Below are 16,205 nucleotides of genomic sequence, written 5' to 3'. Positions count from 1 at the left end.
TGAATTTATGCGATGTATGTGATAAATATAATCGAAATCTACAAAAATGATTTAGGACTGACACCAAATAGGAAAACACCACTACTGCGTTTTGAACATCCTTTATTTTGGAAATGAAATGATTCCGGTCATATAGTTTATAGGATTTTTTTTTATTTCGACAGTCTACAGGGTGTTTCACAAAGAAAAGGTCATAGATTGAGGATAGATAGACTATCTAAAATCTAGTTAAATGCAGCCAGAATGAGGGTTCTAATCTGATTATTCTTTAATATGTAGACATATTAGTAAATTTTTGTCCAAAACCCGAATTTTTTATCTAAACTTATTATTTCTCCACTTCTTATCACTCAAAACATAAATACGATTACATTTTTAAATTTCACATTAAATTTCTTGTAAGATAGGATGGTTTTTGTTAATAAATGTACCTTTGCGAACACAACATAGCCGCCTAAAGTATAGGAAAATCTGAATCTTCATTTTTCTTGGTATTACTCAATGGTAGTTCACGCAGTGAATTTCGTAGCTACCTCTTTGGAATTTTATCCCTTATCCCATATAAAAAAATTCTTATGTAAGAATAGGAAAATGTTACATGATTGAATGCAGAATGAAATAACATTTTAAGCCATGTAATAAAATATGGGGTGTCCCATTTGAAGACTTCTTATTTTTCGGCTTTTTTGTATTAGCTTAGTTTAATTTCTTTTATAGTACATGATTCATCTCTGTACATGATTATCAAAATTGAAATTGAGAAAAATGATGTGCAGTGTTTTGACTCCTTACTGATAAAATTTTGCTGTACTCCCTTTGTTAGTTCCACTACAACAAATTTTCATTACACAGAAGATTTTCGCCAATTTTTTTAACAATTTTTACCTCCGAAAGTCAACCTTTTAGGATGGCAATATGCTACATAAAGTTGATCCGAAATTCAACACGGAATCGTAAAAAAAAATAAAAAACATAGTCATTTCATTTAAAATAACAAAGTTGTTATTGATTTCCGATATTTCCGGAAGTGCCACAAACAGTTTAAACATATTTTCAATCGATAGATCTTAGGCTCAAATGGCTGCATACTAAATTATGTTTTTGTAGCTTTCGCGGTTCTCTAAATACTTTTAATGGACACCCGGATAAAAACATCCTGTATATTGGTTTCCAAATAACCGTTTAGCCATTTTTATCCTAGGTCAATGACGCTGAGTTGATGGAACCAACGGATAAGCGCATGTTCGTCATAGCAGCCGCCCTGAAATCTGGATACACCGTGGAAAAACTGTACGATCTCACAAAAATCGACAGATGGTTCCTGCAGAAAATGAAAAACATAATCGACTATTACACCCTTATGGAAACTATCAATCAAGACGATGTTTCTGACGATTTACTATTAGAAGCCAAATGTTCGGGATTCTCTGACAAACAAATAGCGAAAGCTCTATCCAGTACTGAACTGGCGATTAGAAAAAAACGGGAAAAATCCTGCATTAAACCATGGGTTAAACAGATTGACACTGTAGCCGCAGAGTGGCCAGCTACCACCAATTACTTATACCTCACATATAATGCATTGCAGCACGACTTAGATTTCAACGAAGAGCACATCATGGTGATTGGCTCGGGGGTGTACAGAATTGGGAGCTCTGTGGAATTCGATTGGTGCGCTGTAGGGTGTTTAAGAGAACTAAAACGCCTGGGCAAAAAGACTATAATGGTCAATTACAATCCTGAAACCGTCAGTACCGACTACGACATGTCAGATCGTTTATATTTCGAAGAAATTTCATTTGAGGTAGTCATGGACATATACAACTTGGAACAGCCAGAGGGAATAATCTTGTCAATGGGAGGGCAGCTGCCTAATAACATTGCCCTAGATCTGCATCGCCAGCAGGCAAGGATTCTGGGCACTTCTCCAGATAGCATTGATGGAGCCGAGAATCGGTTCAAGTTTTCCAGGATGTTGGATCGAATTGGCATCATGCAACCAGAATGGAAGAACCTTACTTCAGTGGATGATGCTATTGAGTTTTGTCAGAAAGTTGGATATCCATGCTTAGTGCGACCGTCATACGTGCTGAGTGGAGCTGCCATGAACGTAGCTCACTCTAATCAAGATCTGAAAACTTACTTGAGCGTCGCTAGTAAGGTCAGCAAGGAGAGCCCAGTGGTGATATCCAAGTTTCTTTTAGAATCTAAGGAAATTGACGTTGATGCTGTTGCTTACGAAGGAATTATCCTCTGCATTGCTGTGTCTGAGCATGTGGAGAACGCAGGAGTTCATTCTGGAGACGCCACTTTAGTCACCCCACCTCAAGACATCAACAACAAAACGCTGGAAAAAATCATGTGCATCACCAAGTCCATTGCAGCTTCCTTGGAAGTAACTGGTCCATTTAATATGCAGCTGATTGCAAAGGACAATGACCTTAAGGTGATTGAGTGCAATGTTCGAGTGTCTAGGTCCTTTCCCTTTGTCTCTAAAACCCTGAACCATGACTTTGTGGCTATGGCAACTAGAGCGATAATCGGCGAGACCGTAGATCCAGTGGATGTTCTGGGGGGTTGCGGTAAAGTTGGCGTAAAAGTACCCCAGTTTTCCTTTTCAAGATTAGCCGGAGCGGACTTTATGTTGGGGGTAGAAATGGCATCTACCGGGGAAGTCGCTTGTTTCGGGGAAAACAGGTACGAGGCGTATCTTAAGGCCATGATGAGCACCGGCTTTAGCATTCCCAATAAGTCAATTTTGCTGTCAATTGGCAGTTTTAAGGTATGAGGGCGAAAATCCATTGAACGAAGACGCAATAATTATGACTGTTTTTTTGCAGCATAAATTGGAGCTTCTTCCGAGCATGCGGATTTTGCAGAAATTAGACTATCAGCTTTATGCCAGTTTGGGAACTGCCGATTTTTATACCGAGAACGGTGTTAAGGTAAATCAGTTTAAAAAATTTCCATTACACAGGGTGTTCGGGAATTGGGAGGCAAATGTTACACGGAGAAATCTTCAATGTATAATTTTACCAATTCGCTATACATACAGGGTGTCCCTAAAATGACTGTACTACACTTAACCAAAAATTCCTTAACAAAAAATAAGGCGTTCTAGGCAAACTTAGCTATATCCAAAGTTACTTTGTTTTGCCACTATAAAACGCCAAAGTTCTCAAATCAATATTGTTTTTCGGAATCATTTCTAAACGTTCTTATCAATTTTTGCAAATTTTTTAGCTAAGAGTTGCTACATAAATTGGCGCGTTTTAACGTAAGCAGGATCTGTTTTTAATACATAGAAATATTACAAATGACACGTGGTTCATAAATAAAAGTTCGTCTTTTGTTACCCCCTGTATGAATGACTTCAATTTTCTCTTTACCACTAGCTGGCTTTATTCTGAAACTTTTTTCTCTCTTGTAACATTTTCGCCAGATACACAAAACTCAAAAAAAAACTTATTTATGATACCTTGCAATTCATCATCATTGTTTAGTCGGAACGAAAACATACAAAAACTTCCAATTCTAAATAACTACCAACTTAGTTTAGTTTTTACAGCAAATATTCAAAATGTCGATAGTTTTCATGAATACATAAATAAATTCGTTTCAAAAAATTAATCTGTACTTTGGCCATCATGTCAGTCTTTTTTTATTATTCTTTTCACAAGAGTGATGAATTGTAAGGTATTGTAAATTATTTTTTGTAGAAACATTGTGTCTGGCGGAAATTATATAAGAGACAAAAAAGTTTCAAAGTAGAATCACCTTGTGCCAGAAAAAAATGAAACTCATTCGTACAGGGAGTAACAAAAATTCAAACTTTTATTTACGAACCACGCGCCATTTTTAATATTTCCGTGCATTAAAAAAAATCCCGCCCATGTCAAAACAAGTCAATTTATGTATCATAGTAACTCTTAGTTCCAAAATTAGCGAAAATCAATAAAAGCCTTTAGCCATTATTTCGAAAAAATGATATTAATTTGAGAACTTTGGCGCCCTGTAGTGACAAAACGAGGCGATATTAAATATTGGTATGTAAGTTTGCCTAAAACGCTTTATTTTCAGTTAAGGAATTTTTGGTAAAGTGTTGTACAGTTATTTCAGGGACATTTTGTATAAACCAAAATTTTCCAAAAATCCTTCGTTTTTATTTCATGGTCAATGCATATGACTACAAGCAGGTAATGGCCTACAATTTTTACCCATTGTCTGTGCTTAGTTATCTGGGAAACGGCTAGAAATAAATACATATTAATTACATTTTTGAAATCACGAAAAAGAGGTCTTTTCATTGCCATTAATGGCATCTTTGACTTACTCTGCAATCAGGAACATTCGTAATGCTGCTGAAAACCGGATATACGATCAAATTTACTGCATAATAAGTCTATTCATTATTGATAAGCCCTGATATCCGGTTTTAAATTAAAGGTTGAACAAAAATACGAGTACATACTTGAAATTTATATTTTTTTCATAACAAAGATCTGATTATAATCACTGTCAATAGATGACACGTTTCAGACAATGGAAATGTTTATATACTTTTTGCGAATTGTACAAAAATAAACATTTCCCTCATTAATTTCGTAGTATCAGCTTTACCTAAGCAGCCACTTAATTTATCAAAATGTATACGCACAATCTCGTAACATGCTCTGATGTCTTTCAGGTACTTTCATGTTCCAAATGAACGAAACAGATACATTATAAAGGGTTATTCACGTCATGCTACACGGAATATTGCGACTAAATTAGTTAATATTTCGATTTTTTTTTATGTTGTGTAAAATTCAAATAGAGGTACATTCTAAAATTATTTTCCTTTTCTACGGGGGGTTGTAAATAAATGAAAAATACCAAAGTTAGGTTTTTTTTTAATGAAACACCCTATATCTTAGTAGCTTTTTAGATTCTTTGAGAAAAATAAATGTGAGCTTAACGTTTACCTACCCTAAACTTTAAAGATTTTGATATAATTGAGATTTTGTAAAAATGTAGTGTAAATTTAGAAACTGCTTTAAAGAAATGTTAAACTGAAGTAAGCTGAAATTCACACCAAACTTCTAGGCATGAGGCATATTTTATGCTATAGTCATGAAAATTTAAATATCATATACAGTGTGTCAAAAATTAATTTGACAAATGTACTTACTTTGAGGAGTATTAATTTGCTTAATTTAAATGAAACACCTTATATATTTAATTACTTAGAGTAACAGATAGAGATATAACCAATCGAAAATTATTATACTTTCCTATACCTAAATGTATAATGTGCCAGATTTTTCAAAATACCAATATAAGTTAATTGAGCGTATCAAGAATACTTTGAAAACATAAATACTACCTTTTGCCTTGTAAGTTACGCAAATAGTATTGAAAATATCAAAAATAAAAAATTATGCGAAAGAAGAACATAAAGACATAACTTTTTATATTGGGATTTTAGATGTAACCCTGGCAACTAATAGAAAAATTAATAGGATTTTCTACTTTTTTTCAAATCTTAATTTTCGAAGAAAACTTGTACATTTAGGTATAAGAAAGTATAATAGTTTTGGTTTAATATCTCTATTCGTTACTTCAAGTAATCAAATATAAAGTGTTCCATTTAAATTAAGTAAGTTAATATTCTTGAAAGTAAGTACGTTTTTCACATTAATTCTTGACACACCGTATATGATATCTAAATTTTCATGACTATACTATAAAATATGCCTCATATCAGAAGTTTCGTGTGAATTTCAGTCTACTCCAGTTTAACTTTTCTTTAAAGCAGTTTTTAAATTTGCACTACATTTTTACAAAATGTCAATCATTTCAAAATGCTTAAGGTTTAAGGTACGTAAGTCTTAAGCTTACATTTATTTATTCAAAAAATCTAAAACGGTGTTAATATATTGGGTGTTCCATTAAAAAAAAACAAAAAACTTTTATATTTTTCACTTATTTACAACCCCTCGAAAGGAAAATAATTTTAAAACGTATCTCTATTTGAGTTTTATACATCACAAAAAAAATTCAAAACATTAAATATTTTAACCGCAATATCCGTATAGTGTGACGCGAATGACCCTGTATACATATGAACCAATTATTTATGATCCCTATATTAAAGTATTACGGTATGTAATTGATGACTTCATAGTTATTTGATAGGGATCAGAGTTTTTTGAGATTTGCAATTTCAGCCCACGTAATACGCGTTAATAAGTATAATTATCCAAATTCTGCGAGGTGCTTGTTGCGGGGTCAACTTGGATATTCTTCAATGGGCGTCGATTTGAAGTAATTAGGCTTAAACGTCTTAGTTAAAGTGCTCAATTTAATTTTTTTTTGCCTAATTTGTTGATGAATGTCATCTATAGTTATGTCCGTGTCGATTTTTTTTTCGTTCTTCTCGGGCAGTTGGTCGGACACATCGTCCAAAGTGGAAAGATTATCTTCTTCTTCACTTTCCACCTCAGCGTTATTGTTCAACACATCCATATTACCATACTCTTCAATGTTACTCTGCATTATACCTAGGATTAGATCTTCATGCTTCTTAATCTCTTTAAAATAGTCTTTAACTTCTTCTGCGAACAACTGGTTCTCTTGTTGAAGGATCTTAGTGAGGTACCAGGCCTGCTTTAGGTAGAATAAGGTTTGCTTTTTCGATGCTATTTTCATGCTCGTCTTCGCTATATCAATGTAACAGTTTATGAAGAACTTGAGGAGGGCGATTTTCTTTTGAACGTCGAAGTGCTTCTCGCATACCCACTGCAATAAAATAATTATTGAAATAGCGCGAATGAGCATATTTTTATAAGACGGTATATATTTATCGATACGGTAATATACCTGAACAAATAATCTAATAATAAGGCTTAGTTTACTGATCTTGAGCTGAAAAAAGTTTGAATTTGAACTGAAATTAATTATACAAGTCAGGTTACTTGTTTTAAGTCAGAGTTCGGGAGTTTTGCGGGCAAAATTTAAGCGATTTAGCAGCTTCAAACCGTTTAAATTGAGAACACTCTGAGTTTCATCTGTCTCTGAATCGAAAATGTTTTAAGCAGAATTCTAGCAATTTAGCGGTACTAAACCACAGTTTACGTGTCACACGTTTTATGTATAAAGCGTTAAAATATTTGACTCGTCAATCTATGATCATAAAGAAATATCTAGATAAGGGACTGAAACTTACATCGTCATTAATGCTATCTAAAGAACCTCGTTTAATTTCCCCGTCTTCTTTCTGTCTCTCTCGCCTGTGTTCCTTCCTCAATTTCTTCTCCTTCTGCAAATGGAGTTGTTTCACTGCATCCTTAGGTGTCGACTTCTTTTTTGTTGAAGTCGCCGTCGATACAGAAATATTATCAGGCTCGCTGTGTGGTAAGTTCATATGGGCCAGTAATGAATTTTGGTTCCAATTCTTTTTATATAATATATCTAACAACTCCTTATAGTTCAATGGAGGATAAAAGTACGCACTCAGGTATCGGATATTCCTCAGGGCCCTTATGATTAGCATGGTCGGAGATTGAGTAATAGCGTGGAACGTCTTATTAGCTGCATCTAAATGTATCAAAGGGATGTTTCGGAATATATTCCTATTCCGCATGAAATAATCTTGAAATTTTCTTTCACTTAAGCAATTTGAAAAGTATTTGATTATTTCCATTAGCCTGTGCCCCAGTTGATATTTCGGCCATTTCACGTTGTCCTTTTCAGTTTCCCAGAAAATGAGGTTCGCCAAGTGTTCGGGAAGAATCCCGAAACTTTTGGTATGAGGTTCTATGTATTCCTTAAATATGGAGAGTAGCACGAGGTAGCAGTGTATTTGTTCAGGTCTTAGACAAGTCTCCAGGTAGCGCTCTGCCATTGGAAAGTGAATCTCCCAGTCTAAGTCCCCTAGAATCACAATGCAGCTATCAAAAAGAGAGCATAATGAGACACACCCATTATTGTAACTTACCACTAAATTTCCCATTTAACGCATAACCTTTCGGAACAAGCGCACATTCCGTCATTTTTATATACTGAAACATTTTTTTGCTGGGCCATTGAAGATAATGTTGATCGTTGCTTGTTGGTTCCATTGTGAGGAAGCCAAAGGTCTGCTTGTCGGGCCAGGAGCTTTTCAGGCAAGGCATCAGCTCCACTGGATAACAACTTTCTATGTCGCTCCTGACGTTGCAGAACACTTTTCCCGGCGCGTCTTGATACACTACCGCATGGTCAATCTCGTATTGGACAATGCTCAATTGTTTTGCTATGGGGTCTTTGAACACTTTGCTTTGGAAGTACTTCATGAACTTTCGCGAATGTAGGTAAGAAACAATATCATAAACGTCTTCTTCTTGAAGATCTTCCCCATCTTCTAGCAACATATCAGCGTCTTGTTTCTTGATCTTCCTGGAATAAGAAGTAGCGAATTATATCCAACATTCTTTATAGAACTCTTTGTTATTTTCTAAATTGCAACATTTTTATTATTAATCTGATTCTAAAGGTCCAACCTGTAAACAAAACAATCATCTGGAGTGCCATCGTCAATATCATCATTTACCAGCTGAGGATCGCCATTGCTGAACTTGTCATTAGGGGTGGCCATCGAGTCTGTGTCGCTGGTTCCTGTGGTACTGGAAGTTGAAACTACCGGGACATCTTTCATGGAGTTTCCATCATTACAGGCATTCGCGTTTATTCGTCGCAGCCTTACGAAGCCTATAGCAACAACACAACAAGTGCTTATTTTGAGATTTTCCATGATGTCAGCATATGCCGACAAGTTCAAGTAGATCTGTCAATCATTCAGGTTATTAGCGTCAAACAGTTTTTTAAAAAATAGTAATTATTATCAAAAATTTTCTTAAGCCTTCAAGGATCACAGATTTATTTTACTCATTATGAATTCACTCTAATGGGCGTTTATAAGAAGATCGAAATTGTTATCATCAACCCACCACGTCTTCTGCTTTCTTCCATCTTGACTTGGTACCTGCTGGAATTACTCAGATCTTCAGATTCACTCAGGAGATCGCATACTTCTACATATTCATTCATTGGAACGTATATTCTTCGGGTGACCAGTGGTTCTGGTATATCTTTTCTAGCTCCATGCATGGCCCTGTATATGACATTGCGATTGGCTTTTTCGATTATGGTGTGTGGTTCCCAGAAGTTGTCTTGGGGTTTGTCGACTTCCCCTTTCGCCTTATAAATTTCTCTGCCAAGAAATAAGCGAATTTTATTACGATTAAATGCACAATAATCCCACATTTTTAATTGAAACGATCTTAAAGCGTCAGTATAAGCCGTTTTTGGAATTTCCATACTGTAACAGAACTAAATTTTATGGCTTAATAGATGCGTTAATTTATCCCGTTTACATATTGATTGTGTATACCGTAATCTAGTGATTTAAAACCAATAAACTCATTGTTGGTTGGGGGATAAACTCATTGTTTATTGAAGCGTTGCTAGTCCGCTATGGTTTTAATAGATCTGCTGATTACTGTATGCTGGATATGCAAACTTACTGGGTGTTAAGGTGAGGAAATCCTGTGAGAAACTTTTTATAGATAAGCACATTTATAGATGAATATCTTTATGTGAAGTATCATATTAGTTATTTACTTAACGAGTGCGTTTATTGCACTTGAGTGCGGTGAAGCACTTTATCGTAGGATGGCAGAAAAAACATTTTTCCTACGAGTCTTAACTTAATTCTCTTCTGTAAGTACAATTTAAAATAAAATTTTATAAATAAAAATAGGCGTGCGTTATAATCTTACACGTGCGATAAAATGCTTTATCGCATACATTTTAATGTTAAATCCATATCCAAATATCCATTAAATGTTGCGTCACTGACACTCGTTAACTTGATTTGCGTGTTTTTTCTGGCACTCGTAGCAAAGAGTTACTTCCGGCTCGCAAATACATGCGATAAGGCCAGTCTAGCGCCCGCTCGTAGCGTAAGACAATATTTAAAGGGCTATGAAATTTAATTAGCCAAAAGATTACTTGAATCAAGAAATTAAGCTAATTGTTTGCAATCACAAAATCGTCATTTCGATTCTAATCTGTCTTAATGTACATACACACTTATCAACAAGTAGGTTTTGCACAGTGAGATTTGCAATACTCATAAAACACGAGTCACATTTTGTCAATTGGATAATTAGCACAAAGATAGAAAAATCTCATTTACAATTAGGTCTGATCTATTTTAGATGAAGGCGAATGCAAACATAAAAATCCGGGATTGTGATTCTAAAAATTAGTTAAATTAAGATAATTAATTGGCTAAATTTATTTGAATAAATTAATAGAGCAAATAAGTATGAATCCTTTTTGTTAATACTAAAAAAACCATCGAAAATTGTCGGCAACTAGTGACTGCTCTCATGATATGGGGACGTCACCAGTTTCTCTTGGACAGCCCATTTCAGGCGACCTATAGCTACTAGCGATACTTATTTCAAAACTAAAGTATCGAACACATATTTATCACGGAAGGGTCGCTTAGACTAACGCCTGAATACGACCTTGATAAGTAGACCACACATTCCTCCTGCTTCGCGCACCCGCTGGAAGCAGCAAAAACAGCAACTTCTCTACTTATAAGCGGCAGAATTGTGAATACAGCTCTTTGCGGCTTACACTTTCGTGCGACCAGATCAAAATTTTGCGACTGACTGAACTTTTTATGATAAATATATTTTTAATGACCAAAGATTGTTAGTGAAGCGGGAAATTTTGTGACGAAAAACTGGTAAAAAGGGCAAAATGGAGTTTAAGAAAAAAATTAAATTTATTTAAAAATTCTATTTCGTATAATACTCACTCTTGATAGTTCTTCAAAAAGAAAGTGCACATGAGTACATTATTCAACACAAAAATCTCCGGGTTTTCGTTCAAATCATTCCGAATTGCATTAAAATATTTCGCGTCTTGTCTTGCAACCAAAATAGAGTCACTGCCATCGCACTCTTCCAATTGCTCTTTCACTTCCACTTGTTTTTTCTGTTCTTTGATTATTACCGTCCTTCGTTGTGATCTTGTGATCTTGGAGATAATAACACCCATTTTAACTCATTTACTGTTCGCGACTTATAGGGCTCCCAGAGGAATGTTCGCCCTGAGACTCAGAAGATCTGTATGTTTATTTCTCCGATTAAATTTTGGTTATAATATCATTAGTATCTCGTTGAGAGAGTTTTTGCACTTACAACGGTCTATCATTATCTAGAAATTTCGCTATTTTTCTGCTATCTCGATTACCGCTCACATGTTGTCCTAGTAAGTTCCCCGATTGACACAGTCACTAGTGAACTTTGAATACTCTCCAAAAAATACCTTTAAAATTAACATTTTAATTGCCTTTAACAATATTGCGAAAATTGGAAAGAAAGATATTGAGATGAGATTGGTTATCAGTTTTCCGAATGATGTACTTTTCTATATATAGTATATGTATATGTACTGTGTGTAACATTTAACCTGGATTATCGAAATATCTCGAATACTAGGCATCCTATAAAGAAATGTTTAATATCAAACTGTAACTACTGTGAGGAGGAAATGTATTGGAGCTAAAGTTGATTCCCTTCCACTCCCCTTTGCGGGCGGGGTGAGGGTTAACTTTTTAATTTCAAATGGCAACCTCAATTTTTTACAGATTCAGATAACACGGCTAAAAATAAGAAAAAATTGTCCGAAACATGTTTTCAATTCATGCTAGAAAACACTGCAATTAACGAAACTCAATTTATATCTTAAATGGCAACTTTAACTTTGAAAAAAATTCTCTAGGACAAAAAAAATTCTATAATAACAAAATGTGATAAATAAACAATAACGTAAACAAATAAAACATCTACTTTTAGACGTTCTGTTGTTAATACTGCTTCACGATGAAGTATTTAACCGTAGAAGAGAAAATCGAAATGGTTTCGATGTATGGAGAAGCTGGTAGGCATTTAGAATCTATACGCTCAGTGTTTACCTGAAAGACCACGATCCGGGATCCACGGATTTCTTTCTATCGCCTGATTAAAAAAATTATTAATAAAAGGACTGTAAATCAGAAGAAAAGAAGTCACCCAGCTACTATGTGTATAGAAAACAATCAAATTGCGGTCCTAGGTGCTGTGGTTGCTAATCCCCAAGTGGGCCCAAAAGAAATGTCAGGATTAACAGAAATTTCTCATATGAGTGTGTGTAGAATGCTGAGGATGCACAAATTTCATCCTTATCATACCTCTTTACACCAAGAGCTCCACGAAAAAAAATTTCAAAATTATTTTTCACTTTTTGACTTTTGTGAGTGGGCATCTGAACAGATAGAACGAAATCTCAATTTTTCCCGTTGTGTATCATTCTCTGACGAGTCATCGTTTACAAATCATGGTACAGTTAATACGCATAACATGCACTATTGGGGTGTTGAAAATCCGCAGTGGCTTCGGCAATTTGAGCACTAGCGTCCTTAGATTGTCAACGTATGGTATGGAATCATTGGCAGTAAGCTTATCGGTTCCCACATAATTGAAGGCAACTTGAATGGTGAAATGTAACGGAATATTTTAGAAAACGAACTGCCCATATTACTCCAGGACTTAAACTTAAAAGTGAGTCAGAACATGTCATTTCAACATGACGGTTATGTAGCTCACTATTCTGCATCGGCATGGGAATTTCTTAATCCTAATTTTAACGGTCGACGGATCGGCAAAACAGGTCCGGTGAATTGGCCTGCTAGATCTCCTGATCCTACTTCACCGGATTTTTCTTTGTGGGGATATCTCAAAAATTAGGTTTATTATAAAGGAATTATAAAGAAATGTTATTGTAAAGATTATAATAAGTTATTATAATATTATTATAAAGAAATGCTAACGACGCGTGAGGATATGATTTTGCGAATTATAAACGCTTGGGCCAATATTTCAGAAGATATACTTCATAGATGTGAAGAGTCCTTCAAAACAGGGATAAATAAGTGGATTGAAGCTCGAGGACACCATTTTGAACATTTACTTTAAATAAAAGCTATACAAAAATTCACATTTTTATTAATTTTAAAGCAGACATCATCAAACCTTTTGGTACATCATAAGTGCAAAAGAAATTAAATTTCGTTAATTGCAGTGTTTTCTAGGATGAATCGAAAAAAATATTTCAGTTAATTTTTGATCATTTTTAGCTGTATTATCCGAATTTGTAAAAAAAGGGGGTTGTCGTTTGAAATTAAGAAGTTAACCCCTGCCCCTCCCACAAGGGGGGTGGAGGAGAATCTACTTTAGCACCAATACATTTCCTCTTCAGAACGATTAGAGTTTGATACTAAACATTTCTTTATGGTTATACTGCCTAGTATTCGAAATATTTCGATATTCCATGTTAAATGTTACACCCTATATTTTAATTCATTTATCAAAATTATTTCCGGAAATTTTAAACGGATTTAGATGTAACTTAAATGAAGTCATGTATGTGTTGAAATATAAGCGGATTAAGAAACAAAAAGGAGCTTTCCCTTATCAATTTTCTAGTTATTTAGGTTTGGAAACTCCTCGATTTTGCCGAAAATGGATAAGATTCCTGCGTGTTTTGAGAATTTAGAACTTTCTGAAACTGTTCTTTTTTTCATATAATTAGGAAAAAGACTGTGATTTGGGAGGTTTAATTCATTTTCACACTGGCTTAGTGAAAAATGTTTTCATCTCTAAGTTTGACTTTGAAACATTTTGCGAACTAAATCACTGATTCGTTGTTACATTTTCCTCGTCTTTTTAAAATTTCTGCATTACACAGAACTTAAATCGTCATATGAAATATAGCTAAATCTGTCCAATTTGCCGTAGGAGTGTATTATCTAAAATCCTAATAATAAGTAATATTATCAGTATGAGAATGTAAGGGTTAGTATGACTTCTATAAGGGACTGATATTCTATATTGCCTACACTTATTAGTATTTAATATTCCCATACGTCATAGTTCAAAGATCTTATTTTTATCAGAGATTGGCTATATGTCTATGTACACTTCAGCAAATTTCCTAATAATTTTTATTATAATAATTACGTCAAATCTGCTCATTTTACTTAGAAGTAGTAAAACTGTAAATGAATATAATCTTTGCCTACACAACATTCAATTTTCTTTTAATTAGACAGGAATTAAAAATAATCCACCACAATAAATTAATGAGGAATTTATTATTTTATTATTAAAATTTATTTAAAAATTCCATAGGAATTTCTACGTAGGATGTTTATCTTGCGCCTTTGAACCTAAAATTCAGTGAAAACTATCAGAAATTCGAAAAAGGGTTTAAAATTTTACGTCTATTACTACTGTACTTACGTGATTTACGAATATATATATATATATATATATATATATATATATATACACTTCTAAGTTTAAGTCCTGGAGTAATATGGGCAGTTCGTTTTCTAAAATATTCCGTTACATTTCACCATTCAAGTTGCCTTCAATTATGTGGGAACCGATAAGCTTACTGCCAATGATTCCATACCATACGTTGACAATCTAAGGACGCTAGTGCTCAAATTGCCGAAGCCACTGCGGATTTTCAACACCCCAATAGTGCATGTTATGCGTATTAACTGTACCATGATTTGTAAACGATGACTCGTCAGAGAATGATACACAACGGGAAAAATTGAGATTTCGTTCTATCTGTTCAGATGCCCACTCACAAAAGTCAAAAAGTGAAAAATAATTTTGAAATTTTTTTTCGTGGAGCTCTTGGTGTAAAGAGGTATGATAAGGATGAAATTTGTGCATCCTCAGCATTCTACACACACTCATATGAGAAATTTCTGTTAATCCTGACATTTCTTTTGGGCCCACTTGGGGATTAGCAACCACAGCACCTAGGACCGCAATTTGATTGTTTTCTATACACATAGTAGCTGGGTGACTTCTTTTCTTCTGATTTACAGTCCTTTTATTAATAATTTTTTTAATCAGGCGATAGAAAGAAATCCGTGGATCCCGGATCGTGGTCTTTCAGGTAAACACTGAGCGTATAGATTCTAAATGCCTACCAGCTTCTCCATACATCGAAACCATTTCGATTTTCTCTTCTACGGTTAAATACTTCATCGTGAAGCAGTATTAACAACAGAACGTCTAAAAGTAGATGTTTTATTTGTTTACGTTATTGTTTATTTATCACATTTTGTTATTATAGAATTTTTTTTGTCCTAGAGAATTTTTTTCAAAGTTAAAGTTGCCATTTAAGATATAAATTGAGTTTCGTTAATTGCAGTGTTTTCTAGCATGAATTGAAAACATGTTTCGGACAATTTTTTCTTATTTTTAGCCGTGTTATCTGAATCTGTAAAAAATTGAGGTTGCCATTTGAAATTAAAAAGTTAACCCTCACCCCGCCCGCAAAGGGGAGTGGAAGGGAATCAACTTTAGCTCCAATACATTTCCTCCTCACAGTAGTTACAGTTTGATACTAAACATTTCTTTATAGGATGCCTAGTATTCGAGATATTTCGATAATCCAGGTTAAATGTTACACGCTGTATAATAAATATTCCCTAAAAGTTGATAAGATGGCGAACTGCAACCAAAGGCAAAAAACATAAGTTTTTCTTCAGTTGGCGTTTTGGCGTGAACCAAACTGCGAAAATTATCTTGTAGGGTTTGCCTTGTTTCTCTTTGTAATTCATTAATTAATTAAGCGTCATATATTACATTTATAACTATAGTTCGTTTATTGATATAAATCAGTATTATTCCATTTAAGTCCCAAAAAGATTATAGTTATTATCCTTTCAGCAAATATCTGGATTTTTTGTTTATCAGAGGCTATATCTCGTCAAGCCCTTTCAAGGATTCTCCTTCTGATAACGATTTTGATAAACTCTAAAACTGTGCCACCGTCTAGAAGAATACTTTGCTAAAATCCAATTTCAAAGAATTCTACAACGTTGGAAGAACGTATACTACAACGATTAGATAAACTACGAGATGTGATAAGCTCGTTAAACCTTGTCATTTTCCTAATCAACTAATACATTGCGTGTAATAATACATTTAACCAGGGTCGTTAATTCTACTGCGTCCATCATATATTTGTGGAGGAAGAAATTCCTTACACACCAGTATGTTAGCATTCGCTTTCGCAACTACACTCTCCGTTCGTTA

At 34.4% G+C, this 16,205-nt stretch overlaps 2 protein-coding genes across 2 annotated transcripts in view; one reads left to right on the top strand and one right to left on the bottom strand.

The window, feature by feature from the left end:
• Nucleotides 1-16,205, top strand: part of rudimentary (carbamoyl-phosphate synthetase 2, aspartate transcarbamylase, and dihydroorotase rudimentary) — a 41,373-nt gene that overhangs the window by 6,131 nt on the left and 19,037 nt on the right. Inside the window, exons 8-9 of the mRNA XM_066391584.1 lie at nucleotides 1,202-2,782; nucleotides 2,841-2,945. Coding sequence (XP_066247681.1) covers nucleotides 1,202-2,782; nucleotides 2,841-2,945 — 1,686 coding nt within the window. The remainder of the gene's footprint in view (nucleotides 1-1,201; nucleotides 2,783-2,840; nucleotides 2,946-16,205) is intronic.
• On the bottom strand, nucleotides 4,517-11,121 carry LOC136410026 (uncharacterized). The gene is made up of 6 exons (XM_066391928.1): nucleotides 10,856-11,121; nucleotides 8,970-9,232; nucleotides 8,523-8,730; nucleotides 7,979-8,418; nucleotides 7,208-7,914; nucleotides 4,517-6,780 (listed from the first exon to the last, which is right to left on the bottom strand). Exons 1-6 carry the CDS (start codon nucleotides 11,095-11,097, stop codon nucleotides 6,271-6,273), a joined length of 2,370 nt encoding a protein of 789 aa, XP_066248025.1. The 5' UTR covers nucleotides 11,098-11,121; the 3' UTR covers nucleotides 4,517-6,270.

Source organism: Euwallacea similis, chromosome 7, assembly GCF_039881205.1.
Source record: "Euwallacea similis isolate ESF13 chromosome 7, ESF131.1, whole genome shotgun sequence".
NCBI lineage: Eukaryota > Metazoa > Arthropoda > Insecta > Coleoptera > Curculionidae > Euwallacea > Euwallacea similis.
This window is presented reverse-complemented; position numbering and strand designations above follow the sequence as displayed.

Coding starts and splice junctions, on each gene's coding strand:
- LOC136410026 (XM_066391928.1), bottom strand. CDS start 11,097: ATGGGTGTTATTATCTCCAAGATCACAAGATCACAACGAAGGACGGTA. Junction 9,233..10,855: donor TTTTTGAAGAACTATCAAGA/GTGAGTATTATA, acceptor ATTTCTTGGCAG/AGAAATTTATAAGGCGAAAG. Junction 8,731..8,969: donor GGAAGAAAGCAGAAGACGTG/GTGGGTTGATGA, acceptor TTGTTGCTATAG/GCTTCGTAAGGCTGCGACGA.